At 46.1% G+C, this 17,211-nt stretch overlaps 1 protein-coding gene across 2 annotated transcripts in view; it reads left to right on the top strand.

Moving 5' to 3' along the window:
* Positions 1–14,907: 14,907 nt before the first annotated feature.
* The window catches only part of NHSL1 (NHS like 1), a gene marked incomplete at its 5' end in the record, with an annotated part of 237,357 nt that continues 235,053 nt past the window's right edge, over positions 14,908–17,211 (top strand). For both annotated transcript variants that reach the window (XM_082668732.1, XM_082668730.1), the window contains one exon: positions 14,908–15,190. In XM_082668732.1, the coding sequence (XP_082524858.1) occupies positions 14,908–15,190 (283 nt within the window). The remainder of the gene's footprint in view (positions 15,191–17,211) is intronic.

Genomic DNA, 17,211 nt, shown 5'->3' with positions numbered 1-17,211 from the left:
TTCTTGAAATAAGAATATTCTTAATTTTCCATTTTGACTATAGAAAATTGGTCTCTCAATTTTTTCTTGTCTCAGGTACATAGTTTTAATAGCCTAATATTTGGTCATGTTTTTCCCATTTCTGTTTTAAAATTTATTTTACTGAAGTATAGTTGATTTACAATGTTGTGTTAATTTCTACTCTGCAGCAAAGTGATTCAGTTATACATGTATACATTCTTTTTCATATTCTTTTCCATTATGGTTTATCACAGGTTATTGAGTATAGTTCCCTGTGCTATATAGTAGGACCTTGTTGTTTATCCATTCTGTATATAATAGTTGCATCTACTAACCCCAGACTCCCAATCCATCCCTCCTCCACCTCCCCTCCCCCTTGGCAGCCACAAGTCTGTTCTCTACGTCTATGAGTCTGTTTCGTAAATAAGTTCATTTGTGTCACATTTTAGATTCCATATATAAGTGATATCATAGGGTATTTGTCCTTCTCTTTCTGACTGACTTCACTTAGTATGATAATCTCTAGGTCCACCCATGTTGCTGCAAATGGCATTATTTTGTTCTTTTCTTATGGCTCAGTAGTATCCCATTGTATATATCTTCTTTATCCATTCATCTGCTGATGGACATTTAGGTTGTTTTGATCCCGTTTCTTCTTTTTGAAGATGAAGAATGAAATAAATGACCAGACGAGGGAGGAAGGAGAGGAAAGAGGCATAAAATTAGGATCCTCGACTGGAAATTGGAGAAGGGGAATAATATGAATTTACTGAAAAATATATTCATCTGACCCACTTCATCATCTTATGACACCACATTTGGAGCACGGACACTGGAAAAGAGAGAGGCCTACTCTGCGGATAAGACGATTTGTCACCTCCAGTGGAGCAGGACTTGCTCGGTCTGTCCAGTCTGGGCAGCAGGGTGGTCTCTGCAATTGCCAGGTGGGCTCACTTGGTTTAGGTACCTCCCCTTATGATAATGCATAAACTATTTTTGCAACCTTAGAACATTAAAAGTAATAAGAGGGAAGGTACAAACTTTCACATAAGCACTAAGGATGCGATGTACAACATGATAAATATAAATTAACTTTGCTGTACATTCTATATGAAAGTTGTTAAGAGAGTAAATCCTAAGAGTTTGCATCACAAGGCAAAAAATTTTTTTCTGTTTCTTTAAGTTGTATCTATATGACATGATGGATGTTTACTAAACTTATTGTGATAATCATTTCATGAGGTATGTAAGTCCAATCATTATGCTGTACACCTTAAACTTTAACGTGCTGTATGTCAATTATGTCTCAATAAAACTGGAAGAACACCTGGCAGTCCAGTGGTTAGGACTCTGTGCTTCCATTGCAGGGGGCCCAGGTTCGATCTCTGGTCAGGGAACTAAGATTCCCATGAGCTTCATGGTGTGCCACCCTCCCCTCCCCCCAAAAAAACTGGAAGAACAAAAATTTTTTTTAAATAAAAAAATAAAAATAGTAACAGGGGTTAATTGGGAATGATGGCACCCATATTAAATAACTAATACATAGTTAATTTAAATTTAATGCACACCTCACCTTTATCAACCAAGGATTTGAGGCAGCTCACCAGGTACACACGTAAAAAAGTAAATATTCAATAAATAGAATTTTGTTTAAAGTATGGTCATGGAAAATAGAGTGGAAAGTTAATAAGTGTGGTGGTGGGATTGGGTGAAAATAGAACACATATATCCTGGCCCGGAGGGCACAGGTACTATAATAGGACAATAAATTTGTCATGAAGCTATGGGTCTACGGTCAGTTAAAATTTTTTTAATTAACCGCGGAGAAAAAACATACTCATTTCTTCTAGGAAGCAGTGCTTTTCCTAATATAGGTTTTAAAAGGAATTTCTCAAGTGAAGCTGTAGTAAACAATATTCATAGCAAACAAAAAATAATAGGTTTATAAGCTGTTTCTTGTATTGTCAGTTGATGAAGACCAGCTGAGTTATTTAAAAGCTGCTGGGTAAAAACAGCTCTGCAGGGAGTAATCCATACTATGGAAGGAACCTGATACTCTTTACTAAACAGTTCACCAAAGTATAAATATGAAAGCAGAAAGCTAAAAAAATACATAGTGTAATACTGGTACTTCCAGTCTCTTCTCAGTAAGATGTTGAAATTGGCTAAGAGAAATGTTTCTGCCTTGATTCTGATTCAGGTTTTCTTTTACCTTGTTTTTTGTAGAATTCATACATTATAGTCGAATAACTGTAAAGAAGTTATTTCTAACTGCTCTGGTTGAGATTTTAAAGGCTATTTATTTGCTGCATTTCATCTTCTATAGCTGTTTTCTCTCTTTGAGTCACAGTTCCTTCATTCCTTCTTGAGGTGGTTACTTGTAGAAGAATGGCGACGTGATTCCAGTGAGGTCTTTGATAGCCTCCCGTGATGTCCTTATGGACAAGACGGTGGAGTATAATCTGGGTAGCAGATCTGTAGCCAGTTGGACATCTCTGTCACTCAAATGTTTACCAACAGATGGCTGTCGATCTGGAGGGAGGGCTCTGTGGCGTGTTATAAGGAGTAGTCCAGGTATAAGAAACGCTAAGGGAGGAGCAGGTTGGTGTGGTGGAGTAGATGAGCTCAGTTTTGGATATTTCTGTGAGACTTTCAGGTTGAAATGTCCTTAGCAGTTGAGCAAATGGATTTGGAGGAGGGAAGGAGGAGGAGAAGAAAAGGAAGGAAAGGAAAGAAAGAAGGAAGAAAGAAAAATTGAGATCTAGTTAAATAACACACGTTTATTAAGTACCAACAAGCTATATACCAGGCAGTGGCTAAGCACTTTACAGGTTGTAACTCATGTGGGTATCACAGCAGCCATGTAAGGATTATCTTGCTATGATCTCTGCTTTACAGATGAGGAATGGAGATATGAGTGGTGAACTGCCTTTCCCAGAGCCACACAGCTGGGAAGTGGAAAGAGCTGAGCTGTGAGCTCTGGTGAAAAATGAAGAGCTGGGCATTTAAGCAATAAAGTCATAGGTGTAGCTCTGAGAGCCTCTATGAGCTGAGGTACAGTAGCTCCTCCAAGGTCAGTGTGTTGGCCTATAGAGGCTCAGAAAAATAAAAGCCATATTTCCTGCAAATGTGCATTTTTCACAGTGTGTTCATAGCTTTTAGCCCCTCAAATTAGGAAAATATAGAGTGAGTGAAAAAGGAGCATGGCAGAAACCTGGGAACAGCTTCAAGAAAGTGGAAATGGTCAAAAAATGGGAGATGCAGCATAGAGTCAAGGGCCAAAGCAAGCACGAGGTTGTGGGTGACATCAGCAGAGCCATTTCACAGGAGGGATGGGTGGGAGAGAAGATTGCAGTGACTTGGTTTGTGGACCTGGAGACCTCAGATGCAGACTAGTCTAGAAGCTTGACTAGGAAGGGAAAGAGAAAGAAGGTGGGGCAGCTAATTATATAGAAAATCAGGATGAAGGGAAGGGTTTTTAATCTTTTAATGAGAGGCGTGAGTGTGTCTTAAATGCTCAAGTGGCAAGTGGGGATAGAGAGAGAGCAAAGATTCCAAAGAAGAGTGATTGTAGGAGCACGGTGTTGGAGATGCAGGAGCAGATGAATCCTTCCTAATAAGCACAGGCAGGTAGAATGTCCACCTGGAGATGGAGGAAATGATGTGTAAGTATACAGGTAAGTCTGGAGGTAGAGGAGAAGCCTCTGTACTGTTTCATCATGAGGAAATAGTGGCCCAGATAAGCTAAGAGATTGCTATCTGGTCTCACAGCCAGCTTGTAGCGTTTTTGGAGCTAGTAGAATCCACTGTGTTTCCATGATATTATTCCTCTCCCAGTGAAAAAGTCTCCCCTTGACTTCCAAGATACTAGGCTATTTTTGGATCTTCTCAGGCTTATTTGAGGAACTCTTTTCTGGTTTTCTGGATCTTGTTTCTTTTCTTACCAGTTAAATGTGTTCTGGGTCCCCTTGTAGTGTGACATAGTTGAATAGTTAGGGATCCTGGGGCCTGACCTGGGTTCAGACTCCGACTCTATTGCTTCCTAGCTTTGAGCTCTTGGACAAGGTACTTAAATTTACTGAGCCTTTCAGCTACCTCATCTATAAAGTGGGTACAATAAAACTTACCTTCAGATTACATGAGGATTAAGTGAGATAATACACACACAATGCCTGGCACAATCCCTGGTACGGAAGAGGTGCTCAGAAATACAACGCCCTGTCTCTTCTCTCTCCCTTGGTGAGATCCCTAGAGACCCAGGCTCCTTGCTTCTGTGCAATTTTGAGAAAGTCACTGAATCTTTCTGAATCTATTTGTTCATGTCAAAAAATGGAGACAATCTTACTACACACCACTGTTGTGAGAATGAAGATGGCTCTATGGAAGTCTCCGGGAGACTGCTCCATCAGTCTGTGTTGACTCTAAATCTTACCTACTTCCTGAGCTTCACTTCTCACCCATTATGAACATCTCCCCACAAGCGTATTTTCCAGCCTTTTCTCACTTGAGCATTAGGTTCTAACTACTTGTTGGATGTTGCCTGGATCATCTGCTAATGGGTCTGATTATTTTTATTTTTAACTTGTTATACTCACACTCGTCTGTGATCTCTTTTGTATCTTACATAGTTGGCAAACTCTTCCTCCTGACCTTTACTTTCCCTGGTGGCAGCCACTTCTTCTTCTATTTCTTCTCATTGTACTGGTTATTTTCTATTTGCTATCTCTCCCCTCCTCCATCCTTCATGCCTGAGCATCTCTTAGTCTCCCTAGCCAGCTGGCTTCTCATGAGAAGTCCTCGTCCACAAGGGGGGAAAATTGTCTATGCTCTGCTAGAGAACATAACCATGGTTCTATTAAATTGGAAGCTAAGATGACCCTCTTGGTTATTTGGGGCTCCTCTTGCCACTGGAGGTATTGGCTGCTTACTAAAGAGATATCTGGTTGTTGCTACACAAAACAGTCAATGGAAAGCTATTGTCCAGGACTCAGATCCTGCAGGAATGAAGGTTTGGTTTACCCTAATGGGTGCTGACCAAGAGTAAAGAGAATACGGAGTGGGTGGCAGAAGAAGGGTGCTGTGGTCACCAGCTTAGACCCCCCCAAGACTAGTTATAGAGGTGCGTGCGTAACTTATGCTAATTGATTTTTTTCTTTATCCTCCCCTCCTTTCCTGCTACCCCATATGAGGTTCTGAATGTAGTTAACATTGCAATTTAGGTCCTGCTCAGAACATAACTGAATTGATATCCTGTGGCTGACAGTAGCTAGGGGTGTTTCCCACATGTTGGGGGTCAGAGTTTCTTCCTTGAGGGAGGAGCAGAAATGGATGCTGAGGGGAAAAGGTGGGCTGTTCTGATTAACCTCCATTTGTGTCTGCTCCCCTCTGCCCACCACAACAATTACCTGATCTGTTCTAGCCCAGGATGTTGGGCCAGCTTCCCACCAGTGCGAAGTACCAGCAAGAGATTGAAAGTGAGGAGAGGAGAGGTTGGGATATTCCTTCCCCGCCCCCATTCTCTTCCTGCTCAAGGGCTACATTTTTGGCAGTGAATGCACTTCTTCAGTTTACAAGTGACCTCCTTCTCATGGCACCAGCCTGTATGGTGCTTTGAGAACACTTCCTTCCTGGGCTTTTTTTCCAGGTCAGGTAGGTTCTTTGGGAAACAGACTCTGATACTCTGTCTGTAGAAGGTTTGCTGAGGAGTGAGTGCTTGGGGTTGCTACTTGGGGTGGGGAAGTGAGGGAAGCAGGACTGGGCAGAATATGTTGGGATGGCCCTGCAGTTAGTTGTCACAACTGGGCAAGTGGGCGGGACCTTTACACCTCCACGTAGACCAGTCATTGTGTGTGGTTGCCTCTAGGGAAGGGCATGTCTTCAGTAAGGAAGTCCCTTTTAGTGAAGGACAAGTCCCAAAGAGGGATTTGGCTAATGCCTGTTGGCCACCAGTACTCCCAGCTGCTGGTGGATGAGGTCAGTCCTGGAGGGGAATCAGGGAGGTGCTCCTCTTACACCCTTCAAACCCAGGGGCCCCAAAGGCTTCCCACTACTGCTAGTCCAGGGGGTCTGAGCATCCACTGATGCCTCTCTTAACCCGCTCACACCTCTGGAACATCTTATCTTTGTTCAGTTCTTTTAACTGAACCATCTGAGTTGATTTGTTTCCTTTCAGAGCCCTGACTAATATAGATATTAATTTACAAATGACATAAATACAAACTCTCACATGTTCGAGAAGGAGAAGTTCAGTACCTGATGATAGGGAGACCTGACCTGGCTGGGGAGGTGAGGGCAGGTTTAGTCAAGGGAGTGACATGAGTGAACATCTGAAAGGGGAGTCAAGGTAACTATAAAGAAGAGAATAAGGCGGGGGGAGGGGAGGAGGAAGGAGAGACTTTTTTTTTGGCCATGCCACACAGCATGCATGATCCTCACTGACCAGGGATCGAACCCGTGCCCCCTGCAGTGGAAGCTCGGAGTCTTAACCACTGGACTGCCAGGGAAGTCCCGGGAGAGAATCTTTTAACTGAAGAAAATATTGAGTCTGTACGGCCCACCCCATTCTCAGGTGAGGGTGAGAGTAGAGGCTGGAGAGGAAGGCAGGACCACACCTTCAGGCTTTAAGCCCCCCATTAAGGATAATTCCAAGGGTATTGGAAATGCTTTGCAGGTTCCGGAGCTGAGGGCCATAATCAGATTTGCATTTGAGGAAGATCTCTCTGGCTAATCAAAGACCAGTGTCATTTTTAATTTGGGGAAAATTACCACTTGCCTGCCAGTGTCTGTTAAAAGCAGAAGACTCTTTGATTTATAGAAGTCTCCAGACTGACTAGACAGAAATTTCTATCACTTGGCAAATCCCACATATAAACTACAGTATATTTCATGGACGGAATGTTGCATGTTACACCCCACTGTGCCTATTGTGTCTTTTTCACATTATGATAATTTGTTGCATTTTTTCCTACTGGGTAAGTGATACTAATAGTGTATCAACCATGAGACTTTTCATACAATAACAATTTGTACTATATATCAAAAAGTTGGAAAATACTGTATACTCTATCAGGACTTCTGATTTTGCTTTCCACTAGTTTTTGGAGTCTTTACAAAGTATATAAACTTCTACCACTTTGGTTCTGGAGTTGATTTAATAGGATTTCTCTTTATTCTCTCTTCAAATATGTTAATGGAAAAGTGTGAATACAGAGCGCTAGTCGTGGTTTCATGTACAGATGTAGTCTCGGACCTCAGGGCCCCTTTCTGCTTTCTCAGTTCTTGTTGACTGTTGAGCAGAGATCAACAGAGTCAAGGGCAGAGCCCGATCCCTTGCAGAATTTATGAATGGAGGAAGAGGGGTGACAGCCGCACAGAACAACTGACAGGAGGGCTGTGACCAGAGCCCAGAACACCAGCCTCACCCAGTATTTCTATCCTGTCGCCCTTCCCTGCACACCCTGCCTCACCCAGAAAGGTCCCAAACTGGGACCTGGGAGTTTAATATGCTATTGCTTTATGTCTCTAGTAATTTAGGCATGAAGATTCTCTTTATCTAAATAATTAACCAGAAACAGTTGATTCTGTCATCTCATTGGGTTAGTGTTACTGGTTTAATTGTGTCCCTTAAAAAGGTATGTTGAAGTCCTAGCCCCCAGCACCTCACACTGTGACCTTCCTTGGCAGTAGGATCTTGGCAGACGTAATAAGTTAAGATGAAGTCTTACTGGAGTAGGGTGGGCCCTTAATCCAGTATGACTGGTGTCCTTATAGGAAGGGTAGAGACACAGAGACAGAGACTTGTGGGGAGAATGTGGCCATGGGACAGCAGAGGCAGGGATTGGACTGATGCATCCACCTGTAAGCCAAGAAACACCAAAGGTTGTTGGCAAATAAATACCAGGAACAAGGAAGGATTCTCCTCGACAGGTTTCAGAGGGAGCAGGGCCCTGCCGACACCTTGATTTCGCATTTCTAGCTTCCAGAATAGTGAGACAATACAGTTCTGATGTTTTAAGCCATCCAGTTTGTAATTTGTTATGGCAGCCTGAGGAAATGGATATAGTTGGTGTCCATTTTTATCATAAACCCTGAGGTGAAACCCATATCTATTATCATGTAACGTTTGAGTCCTTTTTGATAAGATTTACTGACTACTAGAGGGACAAAAAAGATTTATTGAGCATGTAGAAAATATTTTGTTTCAAATGGGATAAATATTTTATTTCCATTAAAGGCAGATTTTAATTTTTTCCTTTTGGATAATTACCAAGAAGAAGACATCAACTGTACATCCCCTAGTTGGTTGATGCAGTTTGCTCTCCTTTGTCATTAAGAACATTTCTTTTTTCCATTCACATAACCATAAGTCGTTGTTCTGTCTCTGAGATTTCATATCTGGTGCCCCCTTCTCTAATCACCACGTTCTTGCCTATTTTTTCTGATATTCCCCTGCAGCCACTTCAGGCCCATTCCTTGAAGTTCTGGGCCTTCCCAGGACTGCATGCTGGAAACTCTTCCCTTGAACTCAGGTCATTTACTTATGTTTGTCTGCCACGTTCTCCAATCCACCTCATACTCCACAGAGAGCCTTTTAATGATGATCTTCATTGTGACCTTGATCCCCCTGAAGTTCCCACTGTGTTAATTTGCAACCGTCTGCTCTCTCTGTTCTGCGGCTTCTAGAGTGCAGAAAAGTTAGATCCACATACCTCTTACTCAAGCCATCCAACTCACCTGAGCTGTCATTCAGTAATTCTTGTATTCTTCACTTGTTGAGTTGCTAAGAAACTCCCTACATTTCCTTTCTTTTTTTTTTTATAAAGTATTTTTATTTATTTATTTATTTATTTATTTATTTATTTATTTATTTATTTATTTATTTATTTTGCGGTACACGGGCCTCTCACTGTTGTGACCTCTCCCGTTGCGGAGCACAGGCTCCGGACGCGCAGGCTCAGTGGCCATGGCTCACGGGCCCAGCTGCTCCGCGGCATGTAGGGTCCTCCCAGACCGGGACACGAACCCGTGTCCCCTGCATAGGCAGGCGGACTCTCAACCACTGCGCCACCAGGGAAGCCCCCCACATTTCCTTTCTCATATCCCCTCCAAATGGATGGTTTTTGCTCCCGTCTTACTGAGATCTAGGCCATCTGGCAACTTCATTTGTATTCTTGGTCTCATCCTTCCATGTTCACTTAATTCTCTCCAGAATCTTCAATCCCTTGATCACCCACCACTTCTTCCCCTCACAAATTCCTATGTATTCAACTGAAGTAACAGAAAAATCCATCCAACAGTTTAGTGCTTCTCAAACTAAAATATTACAATACATCTGATTCACCTGGGGAGCTTGTTGAATTATTCTCAGCCAGTCTGGGGCCTGTGATTCTGTAGTTCTAATGAGATTCCAGGTGATGCTAATGTTCCCGGTCCCCAGACCATGAGGATTTACCCCTTAAGTGCACATGGGGTCATCCTTATGGGGCAAGTGCAGTATTTGCATGATGGCTTTCATTCTTCTGGGTTGCCTCTCATGGTCTCAAGATCCTGCCGCAGTTCCAGATATCCCATCATGATCAGAGTGCATCCAAAGGCAGGAGGCAGCGGTCTGACCAGAGAGACGACAATGAGAGAGCCTTCTCTTTTCTTTCTCCTCTCATCAAGGAGGTGAATATTTCTTGAAGGCTCCCACTTCCCCTTAAAATTTATTGGCTTAGAGTTGGGTCACACCTGACCACTCACTGTCAAACCAGGATGGGACAGAAGGATTATGACATCTCAAGAGGCTGGACATACCGGTACACAAGGTGAGTTCTGTCAGCAGAAAAGGGGGAGGACGGCCCACTAGGATGGGCAGTGTCCTGGTTTTCATAGCGCCATCTTGAGCCAGACCTGGTTTTCAAGCACTACTTTGAGGGGAAAAATGTTTTGATAATAATGCCTTATTGAATCCATTTCTGAGCTTCTTTTCATGGCAGTTTTCTCTATGAATGTTCCATACACACACACACACATCCTCTCTCTCTATATCCTCTCTATTCATATCACTGATATCTGGCTTCTGCCCCCACTGTCATAATGGAATTGTTCTTTTGAAGGTTGCCAATAACCCCTTCCCCACTTACCTCTACCTGCCTCGTTTTGGCCACTTTTTCAGTCTTAAGCTCCGCTACCCTAGGGATTGGTGAAAGCCACCACTCAGATTTCCTCCTTTGTTTTCTTTCAATCTCCTTTCTTCTCCTCTTGCCCCCTGGCTGGGGCCTTTCCCTGACTTGGACCTTAGCTCTCTGCTCATCCATCCTTACAGTTAGTCATCTATTAGCTCTTAGGACATCTGTTCTCATGTATTTAAGTATTACCTTTAAGTAGTACCTCTATGGCTCCCAAACCTTATCTGAATTCCACCCTCAGATCTTTACCTACCCATGACATCCTTCTAACTGCATGTCACACCAAACCACTTCTCTCCCAAATGAGATTCTTTTCCTACTTTCCTTAACTTAGTAGGTGGCATTAAATTCTTCTTGGAATAAATTAGCATAGTTTTTTCTGTTATATATATTATTTTACAGGATGTTAACGGGGAAGTTATGACTGATGCACCAGGAGATGACAGCTATCAGATACCAAAATGAGTTAGGATGGAGACTACAAGGTGGAAATCTCAAAGTACTAAGTGGTTGAGGACTGATGAGATACCTATTCAGGCAGAGACTACAAAAGAGGTTACTGTTGGGAGGGCTTTGGGAGGAGCATTTGTTTGGATGGAGCTGCCTGGGGAGTTTTGGCCTCATTCCGCAAGGGTAGGGGCACTGGCATCTAACACCAAGCCAGGTGAGGACTTTCTCAGAACCTCTGAGAGCGTGGTGTAGGCTCCAAGCTGACAGTGGATGGTGCCAGATTCCCACCTGAGGAAGGTACTGCATCCTATGGGGCAGAGTAGAGGGCCATGTCTGGGAGGAAGTTGTTCTACCTTTCAACCATAAGCTTTCTAGAAATGTGTGAATCTCAGAGACCATATGGGAGTCCACAGTAGGAAGGTCAGCTTGGGGTCATTTTGAAAGGGATTCTGCCTAAAAGGTCTTGCTGGAGAGTTGAGAGGACCCAACAGCGAGAGTCTGTGCGGAGTGGACTCAAGGAAAACCAAGACTGAGGTAGAATAAGCAGTTAGAGAGACTTCCTTGCCAGCCTTGCCAGCCTCTCGGGAAGTATGTTCCAGCATTCCCAGTAGGGGCCACAAAAGTGTTCATGAAAGATTTGGCTTCAAACGTCCATCAGGCCCAGAGGGTGTGATGCCCTTTCTGTCAGAGTACCAGCCCAAGATAAACTTTCCTGCTGCCCCACGCCTCCCTCCCCTCATGATTGTTAGCAAGCTGGCCGGGGAGGGTGAGATGGAGGACAAAGCCCTTTGCCTGACTTCTGCCCACAGATAGCCCTGCTGGGGAAGGAGCAAGATTTTAATTACTGAAATAAGAGCATGTCTTATCTCTAAGTAATAGCAGGACTTTCAATTACCTGAGAGAAAACAAAATAGTTATGGGACTGCTTGAGTTGTCATTAAGTGGAAGGGGAAGAACTGATTTTTAATGGGGCGGTAGGCAACAAAAATTGAGTTGCTTTTATGGGTACACTCCACAAATCCTGTTTATTCAATGTTCTGGTTACGTAGAGAGCTTAAATTCAGCTTCTGGAGTACTGAAATCATTTTATTAAAAAATTCTATTCAGGGCTTCCCTGGTGGCGCAGTGGTTGAGAGTCCGCCTGCTGATGCAGGGGACACGGGTTCGTGCCCCGGTCCGGGAAGATCCCACATGCCGCGGAGCGGCTGGGCCCGTAGGCCACTGAGGCTGCGCGTCCGGAGCCTGTGCTCCGCAACGGGAGAGGCCACGACAGTGACAGGCCCGTGTACCGCAGGAAAAAAAAAATCTATTCATATTGCCCCAGGATTACAAATTAACAAAAATGTCCTTGCTCCCCTTATATTAGTTTATGTGATTAAACCATATTTCTTTGCAGACCAAGATGACAGTCTCAAGGGATGAGAAGGATGAATGCACAAATTAATGAATGCTGAACGACAACAGTCTGCTGAAGCAGTTAGTGTTATTCATGATAAAGGACATGTATCTAGACTATGTAAAGACCTATTCCTTCTTAATAACAAAAAGACAATAATCCAGTCTTTGAAAAATGGACAAAATTTCTGAACAGACATTTCTCCACAAATGTATGCTATCTTATTACAAAGAGAAACAAATGGCTAATAAGCACATGAAAAGATGCTCCAAATCATTAGCTTTCAGGGAAATGTAAATCAAACCCACAATGAGATACCACTTCACAACCATTAGGATGGCTAGAATTAAAAAGATAATATCAAGTATTGGTGAAGATGTGGAAAAACTGGAACACTTGTACGCTGCTGGTGGGAATGTGAAATGGTGCAGCTGCTTTGGAAAATGGTCTGGCAGTTCCTCAAAAAGTTAAACATAATTAGCATGTGACACATCAGTTCTACTCCTGGGTGTATGTATACTCAACAGAAATGAAACCCTATATCCACACAAAATCTTGTACATGAATGTGCATAGCAGCAGTACTTATAATAGCCCAAAAGTGGAAACTCAGCTGTCAATCAACGGATGAACGAATGTGGTATATCCATGCAATGTAATATTATTCAGCCATAAAAGGAACTGAAGCACTTATACAGGGTGTAACATGGATGAACTGGGAGAACAGGATGCTAAGCAAAAGAAGATAGACACAAAGGGGCACATATTGTGTAATTTCCTTTATATGAAATGTCCAGAAGAGGCAGATACATAGAAACAAAAAGATGAGTGAGTATTGAAGAGAACTGTGTTTTTGGTGGAGGGGGGGATAGAGGAGGAGGTGATTAAAATGTTCTAAAATTGTGATGTTTGCATAACACTGAATATACTAAAATCCACTGAATTGTATAAATAGGTGAATTATTTGTGAATTCAAAATGTTAATTCTGGTTCCCTGCACCGGGAGCCCCCTGATGGCTGGGATGGAGCCAGCTTTGCTGACTGTATCTTAATTTTCTAGCCAGGCTTCACACACAGGCGCTCAACAAATACTTCTTGAGAGAATCACACACTTTTATACTGTACCTGATGTTTATACGGTGCTTCATAAATTTCAAAGCATTTTTTTCAGGGACAGCAGCAGTTCCTTTGTGCCTCATAATAACCCGCAGGTTGTCAGAGTGCGTGATCTATGAGACTGTTATTTGCCCGTATTGTGAAAAATGATCAGCTGTACAAGGGAAAGACCAGAACCCATTTCTATTAACTTTCATCTGAAGGTGCTCCCTTAGGCCTGTTTGTCTTGCACTTCTTCTGTCTCCCAGAGAAAGGGAATCCACTTTGTAGTACAATCAGCACAGCTCTGGGAGACTGATTCCCAAACTGCAACCCAACAGCACAGCAATTCGGGTCACTTGGGGGGCAGAAACCGAAGAACCGAGATTCCTTTGCTGAGCAAACATAGCGAGGAGGCCAGTGAGATTTTAGCTTCGGGGTATTGGACTCAGTCTCCTCAAATACTTCTAACCAGAAGGTTTGAGTTAGTGGGGTGTCCCATGACCGTGATCTCAATAGCATTTAGCTTAAACGTCTTCCAGGCACCGAATTCAGGGTTCTAGGTTCTGGTCTGCCCTCTCCCCCGTCCCCCCACCCACCCACCCCCGCTCCCCACTTTCCCAACACACACACTCACCCTCTCTCTCTCTCTCACATGCTTGGGGCAAGAAACCCAGATTCAGCACATTTCTCCAGGACCCTTCCAGATGGAGGGAGGGAGCCACAGGAGGAGCCATTTTGCTAAGAAAAACTCACTTGAAGCACCTCCAAAAAGAAGTCCTTAGAGTCCTCCCCGCCCCCCAGTTGGGACGCGCGCACTCCTAGTCGGCTACAGAACCCCTGGCCACTGGGCGATTTAACGAGGTCCTCTTTTAGATCCACCGAAGCGGCCCGGAAGTCGTGGCCGCCTTCCAGAGGGGGACTGGGAGAGCCTAGGGACCCCCACAGAGGCCCCGGAGGGGCGCCGGCGGGCGGGGCGCGCTGACCCGGGCCCCGCGGGCAGAAGCGCAGGTGAGCAGCCGGAGCTGGGCTCGCCGCCGCCGCCCTCGTGCCTCCGCCCCGCGGCGCCCCACCCCTCCCCGGGCGGGGGCCGGGGGTCGGGCGAGGGCTCTGCCCAACCGCCGGGGGGGCTTTGACGGGAAGTGAGGCGGCGACGTGGGAACCCCCAGACCGGGCGGCCGTGCCCGGCCCGCCAGGGTACGTCTAGGCGCGGGGCCACCACCTCCCCGCGAGCGCTGGGAGCGGCGGCCGCGGGAGCCGCAGGTGGTTCCCCGGGCCGGCCCTTTTCTCCTCCCCCTTTCCTTTCTTTCGCCTCCCCTCCCTCTCGCCCGGTGTCGGCGGCACTTCCCCCGCTTCCTCCTCCCTCTCCAATCGGGAGGGAGGGAAGGAGCCGCCGGCTCTTTCCTGCCTCCCTGCAAACTTCAGCGGGACTCGCGTCTCCACTCGCTGCCTCGCCCGCCGCGCCCCCAGCCCGGGAGCTGCTCCTCGAACTTCCTTTGGCCGCGCGGCCCGGGAACCCTGGCGGCTGGAAGGGCGCCAGGCGGCCGCCGCTGGGACCCTCCGGAGTCCTTCCCCGCGGCTCCCCGGGCGGCCGCCGCTCCTCCTCCTCGCCGCCCGCCCGCCCGTCGGTCCGTCCCGCCCGCCCGCCTCGCCGCTCCCCGGCGGGTAGGAGCCTCCCGGCTGCCCCCTCGGCGCCCCGCCGCGCCCGGACTTTTCTTTGTGTTGGATGCGGACTGGCGCCCCGCGCCGACGGGGGCCGGACTGAGTGCCGCGCTCGCCTGCGCCGCCCGGCCCGGCCATGCCCTTCCACCAGAGGACCGTGGAGCCCGCGCGGCTGCGCCAGCCGGAGGCTGCCGGGGCGGCGGGCGCGCCGCTCTTCCGCTCGCTGGAGCAGGTCAGCTCGCACGCCCTGGTCTGCCTGCTGGAGCAACTCGCCGACCTGTCGCGCTGCGCCGGGGACATCTTCGGCGAGCTCGAGGGACAGGCGGCCGCCCTGGGCCGCCGTACCGCAGCGCTGTACCGCCGCCTCGACGCCCTGCACGCCGCCACCGCGCGCCTCGACCACCGCCGAGTGAAAATCCGTGAGTGGCAAGCGGCTCGGGGGAGGGGAACGAGGCGGGGAGGCGCCCAGCCTGCTGCTCCCTCCCGCCCCCTGGCGGCCCCGAGCCGGCTCTCGGGCATCCGCGCGGAGCCCCGGAGCCCCGGCCCAGCGCGAGGGTTGGGCTCTCGAGTGGAGACGGCGGGACCCGAGACCCGGCGGCCGTGCAGGTGGCGGGCGCGTGTGGCATTCTCGGGTTCCAAAGGTTCCTGGCTGCCTCGAAGGAGTGGGCGCCCTGATGGAGTGTGAGAATTGGGCTGGCCCCGTCCCACTGTCCGCTCCTTCCCTCTTGTTTGTGTGGGAGGCTGAGAGGAGCCCCGGGGGCGCTGTAGGCAGAGGAGGAGCCGAGGTCGTGGGAAAAGGGTCCGGGAAAGGTAGTCTGTTGCGGAAGCAGGGTACCACATAGGTATGGACTTAACGATGTTTCTAGTCCTTGAGACTTCAGGAGGATCCGTTTGTGAAAATCTGAGGATCTCAGCGAGCGTTGGGGCTGCATTCACCTCTCTGACCGGTGCTCTTACCTAAGTACAAACAAAAGTCCGCTTTTAGTTCAGGGTTTTCTTTTTTGGTGCTAATTTTTGCCTCTTCCCGACCCCCGGCCCCTTCACTGACCCACCAGCTCTTTATAATTCAGGGAGCCTTGACCTTGTAGTGAAACTCAGCATCCCATTCGTCTTTGTCTAACCTCCTGCAACTCTGAAAATCAAGTCTCTGTCCTGAGGTAGTGATCTCTCCAAGCATCTATTTCATTTCAGCAGCTTAACCAGCTCCAGTGAATGAAGTAACTGGAATTTCCTGTTGGCCCAAAGTAGAGAAACTTTCAGTGTGATGTTTATGTGGTTTCTCCCCTTTTGGTACATGGACTTGGTCATATTCCTCAGTGTAAAGAGTAAAGTGGAGATGGTTGATGAATTGCAGGGTGGGAGGGGAGGTGTTGGTGTAAAACACGCCTAGATTTCAGCAGCTCTGCATGAAATACTGTCTCTTAGAATCACTTCATATGCAATCTTGAATAGCTGGTTTACATTTTTTTGTCATCCTTGCTAGAAAAGCTTAGCTCTATTTTACCACTTTACAACTGGAACAGTTCAAGTTTTTAGTACTTTAATACTGGTGAGATTGTTTGCTGTAATACATCTTTCTCCAAGTTGTGAAGTTATGTGACGGTTTTACAGTTCATCTCTCTGATATTGCTGTCAACACATCCTTATAAGTTGTGGGCTGTTCTCAACCAGGGAGAGTTCCCCCCATTCCTCCTCCACCAAAAAAAGAAAGTTAGAAAGGGGGGGGGGAGTCAAAGTGGTCTCATAAAGTTGTTGGACATAACAAGAATATATCTACTTAATGTGAATACTGACCTCATGCATCAGGATATACTGTCTTAGTGGAATGTCATTGTCATCTCAGTAATCACTAGATGCTTCTATGCCTTTCCCGTGTAGAGTGTCTGTGTGTAGGTGAAGGAGAATTTCACCCTTGAAGAATGCTGTGATGAGGCAGATCTGACTGCTAGGTGAACTGATCTATTGTGGGAACTGAAAGACAAGAGAAAACTCCCTGGAGGTCAAGAACTCCTTCTTTTGCCAGTTTTGTTTTACATTTGAACGTATCACTTTTCTCTTCATACATATGCACCAATAGCTAAGGTTCATAGTCAAAATCCCCCAAATTCCCTGAATTAACTAAGGTTGTCCCAATTAGTGACTGAAGTAACTCACTTCAAAACTTTTCACAAGTTTCTTTGAATCTTTGGCTTTGATTTCATACTGCAAAACCTGGCTCATCCTTTTTTTTAATGATGGAGAAGGAAGTCTTTTATTGAATATAATTATGTCTGAGAGTAGAAGTACACATATAGAGAAGAAAGCTGAACTATAAAGACATGGTGTTTTTGTGGGTTTTCACCTTCACTCACTTAACTTTTTTATATGCTAAGACGCATTGAAACACCATGCATTCATCTTATTTAGACTCTGTTAGGATTCTTTTTATTTTAATGTCTTG

This window comes from Grampus griseus, assembly GCF_964374135.1.
Source record: "Grampus griseus genome assembly, chromosome: 13".
Taxonomy (NCBI): domain Eukaryota; kingdom Metazoa; phylum Chordata; class Mammalia; order Artiodactyla; family Delphinidae; genus Grampus; species Grampus griseus.
The sequence above is the reverse complement of the archived record's forward strand: the minus strand, read 5'-3'. Positions and strand labels throughout refer to the sequence as shown.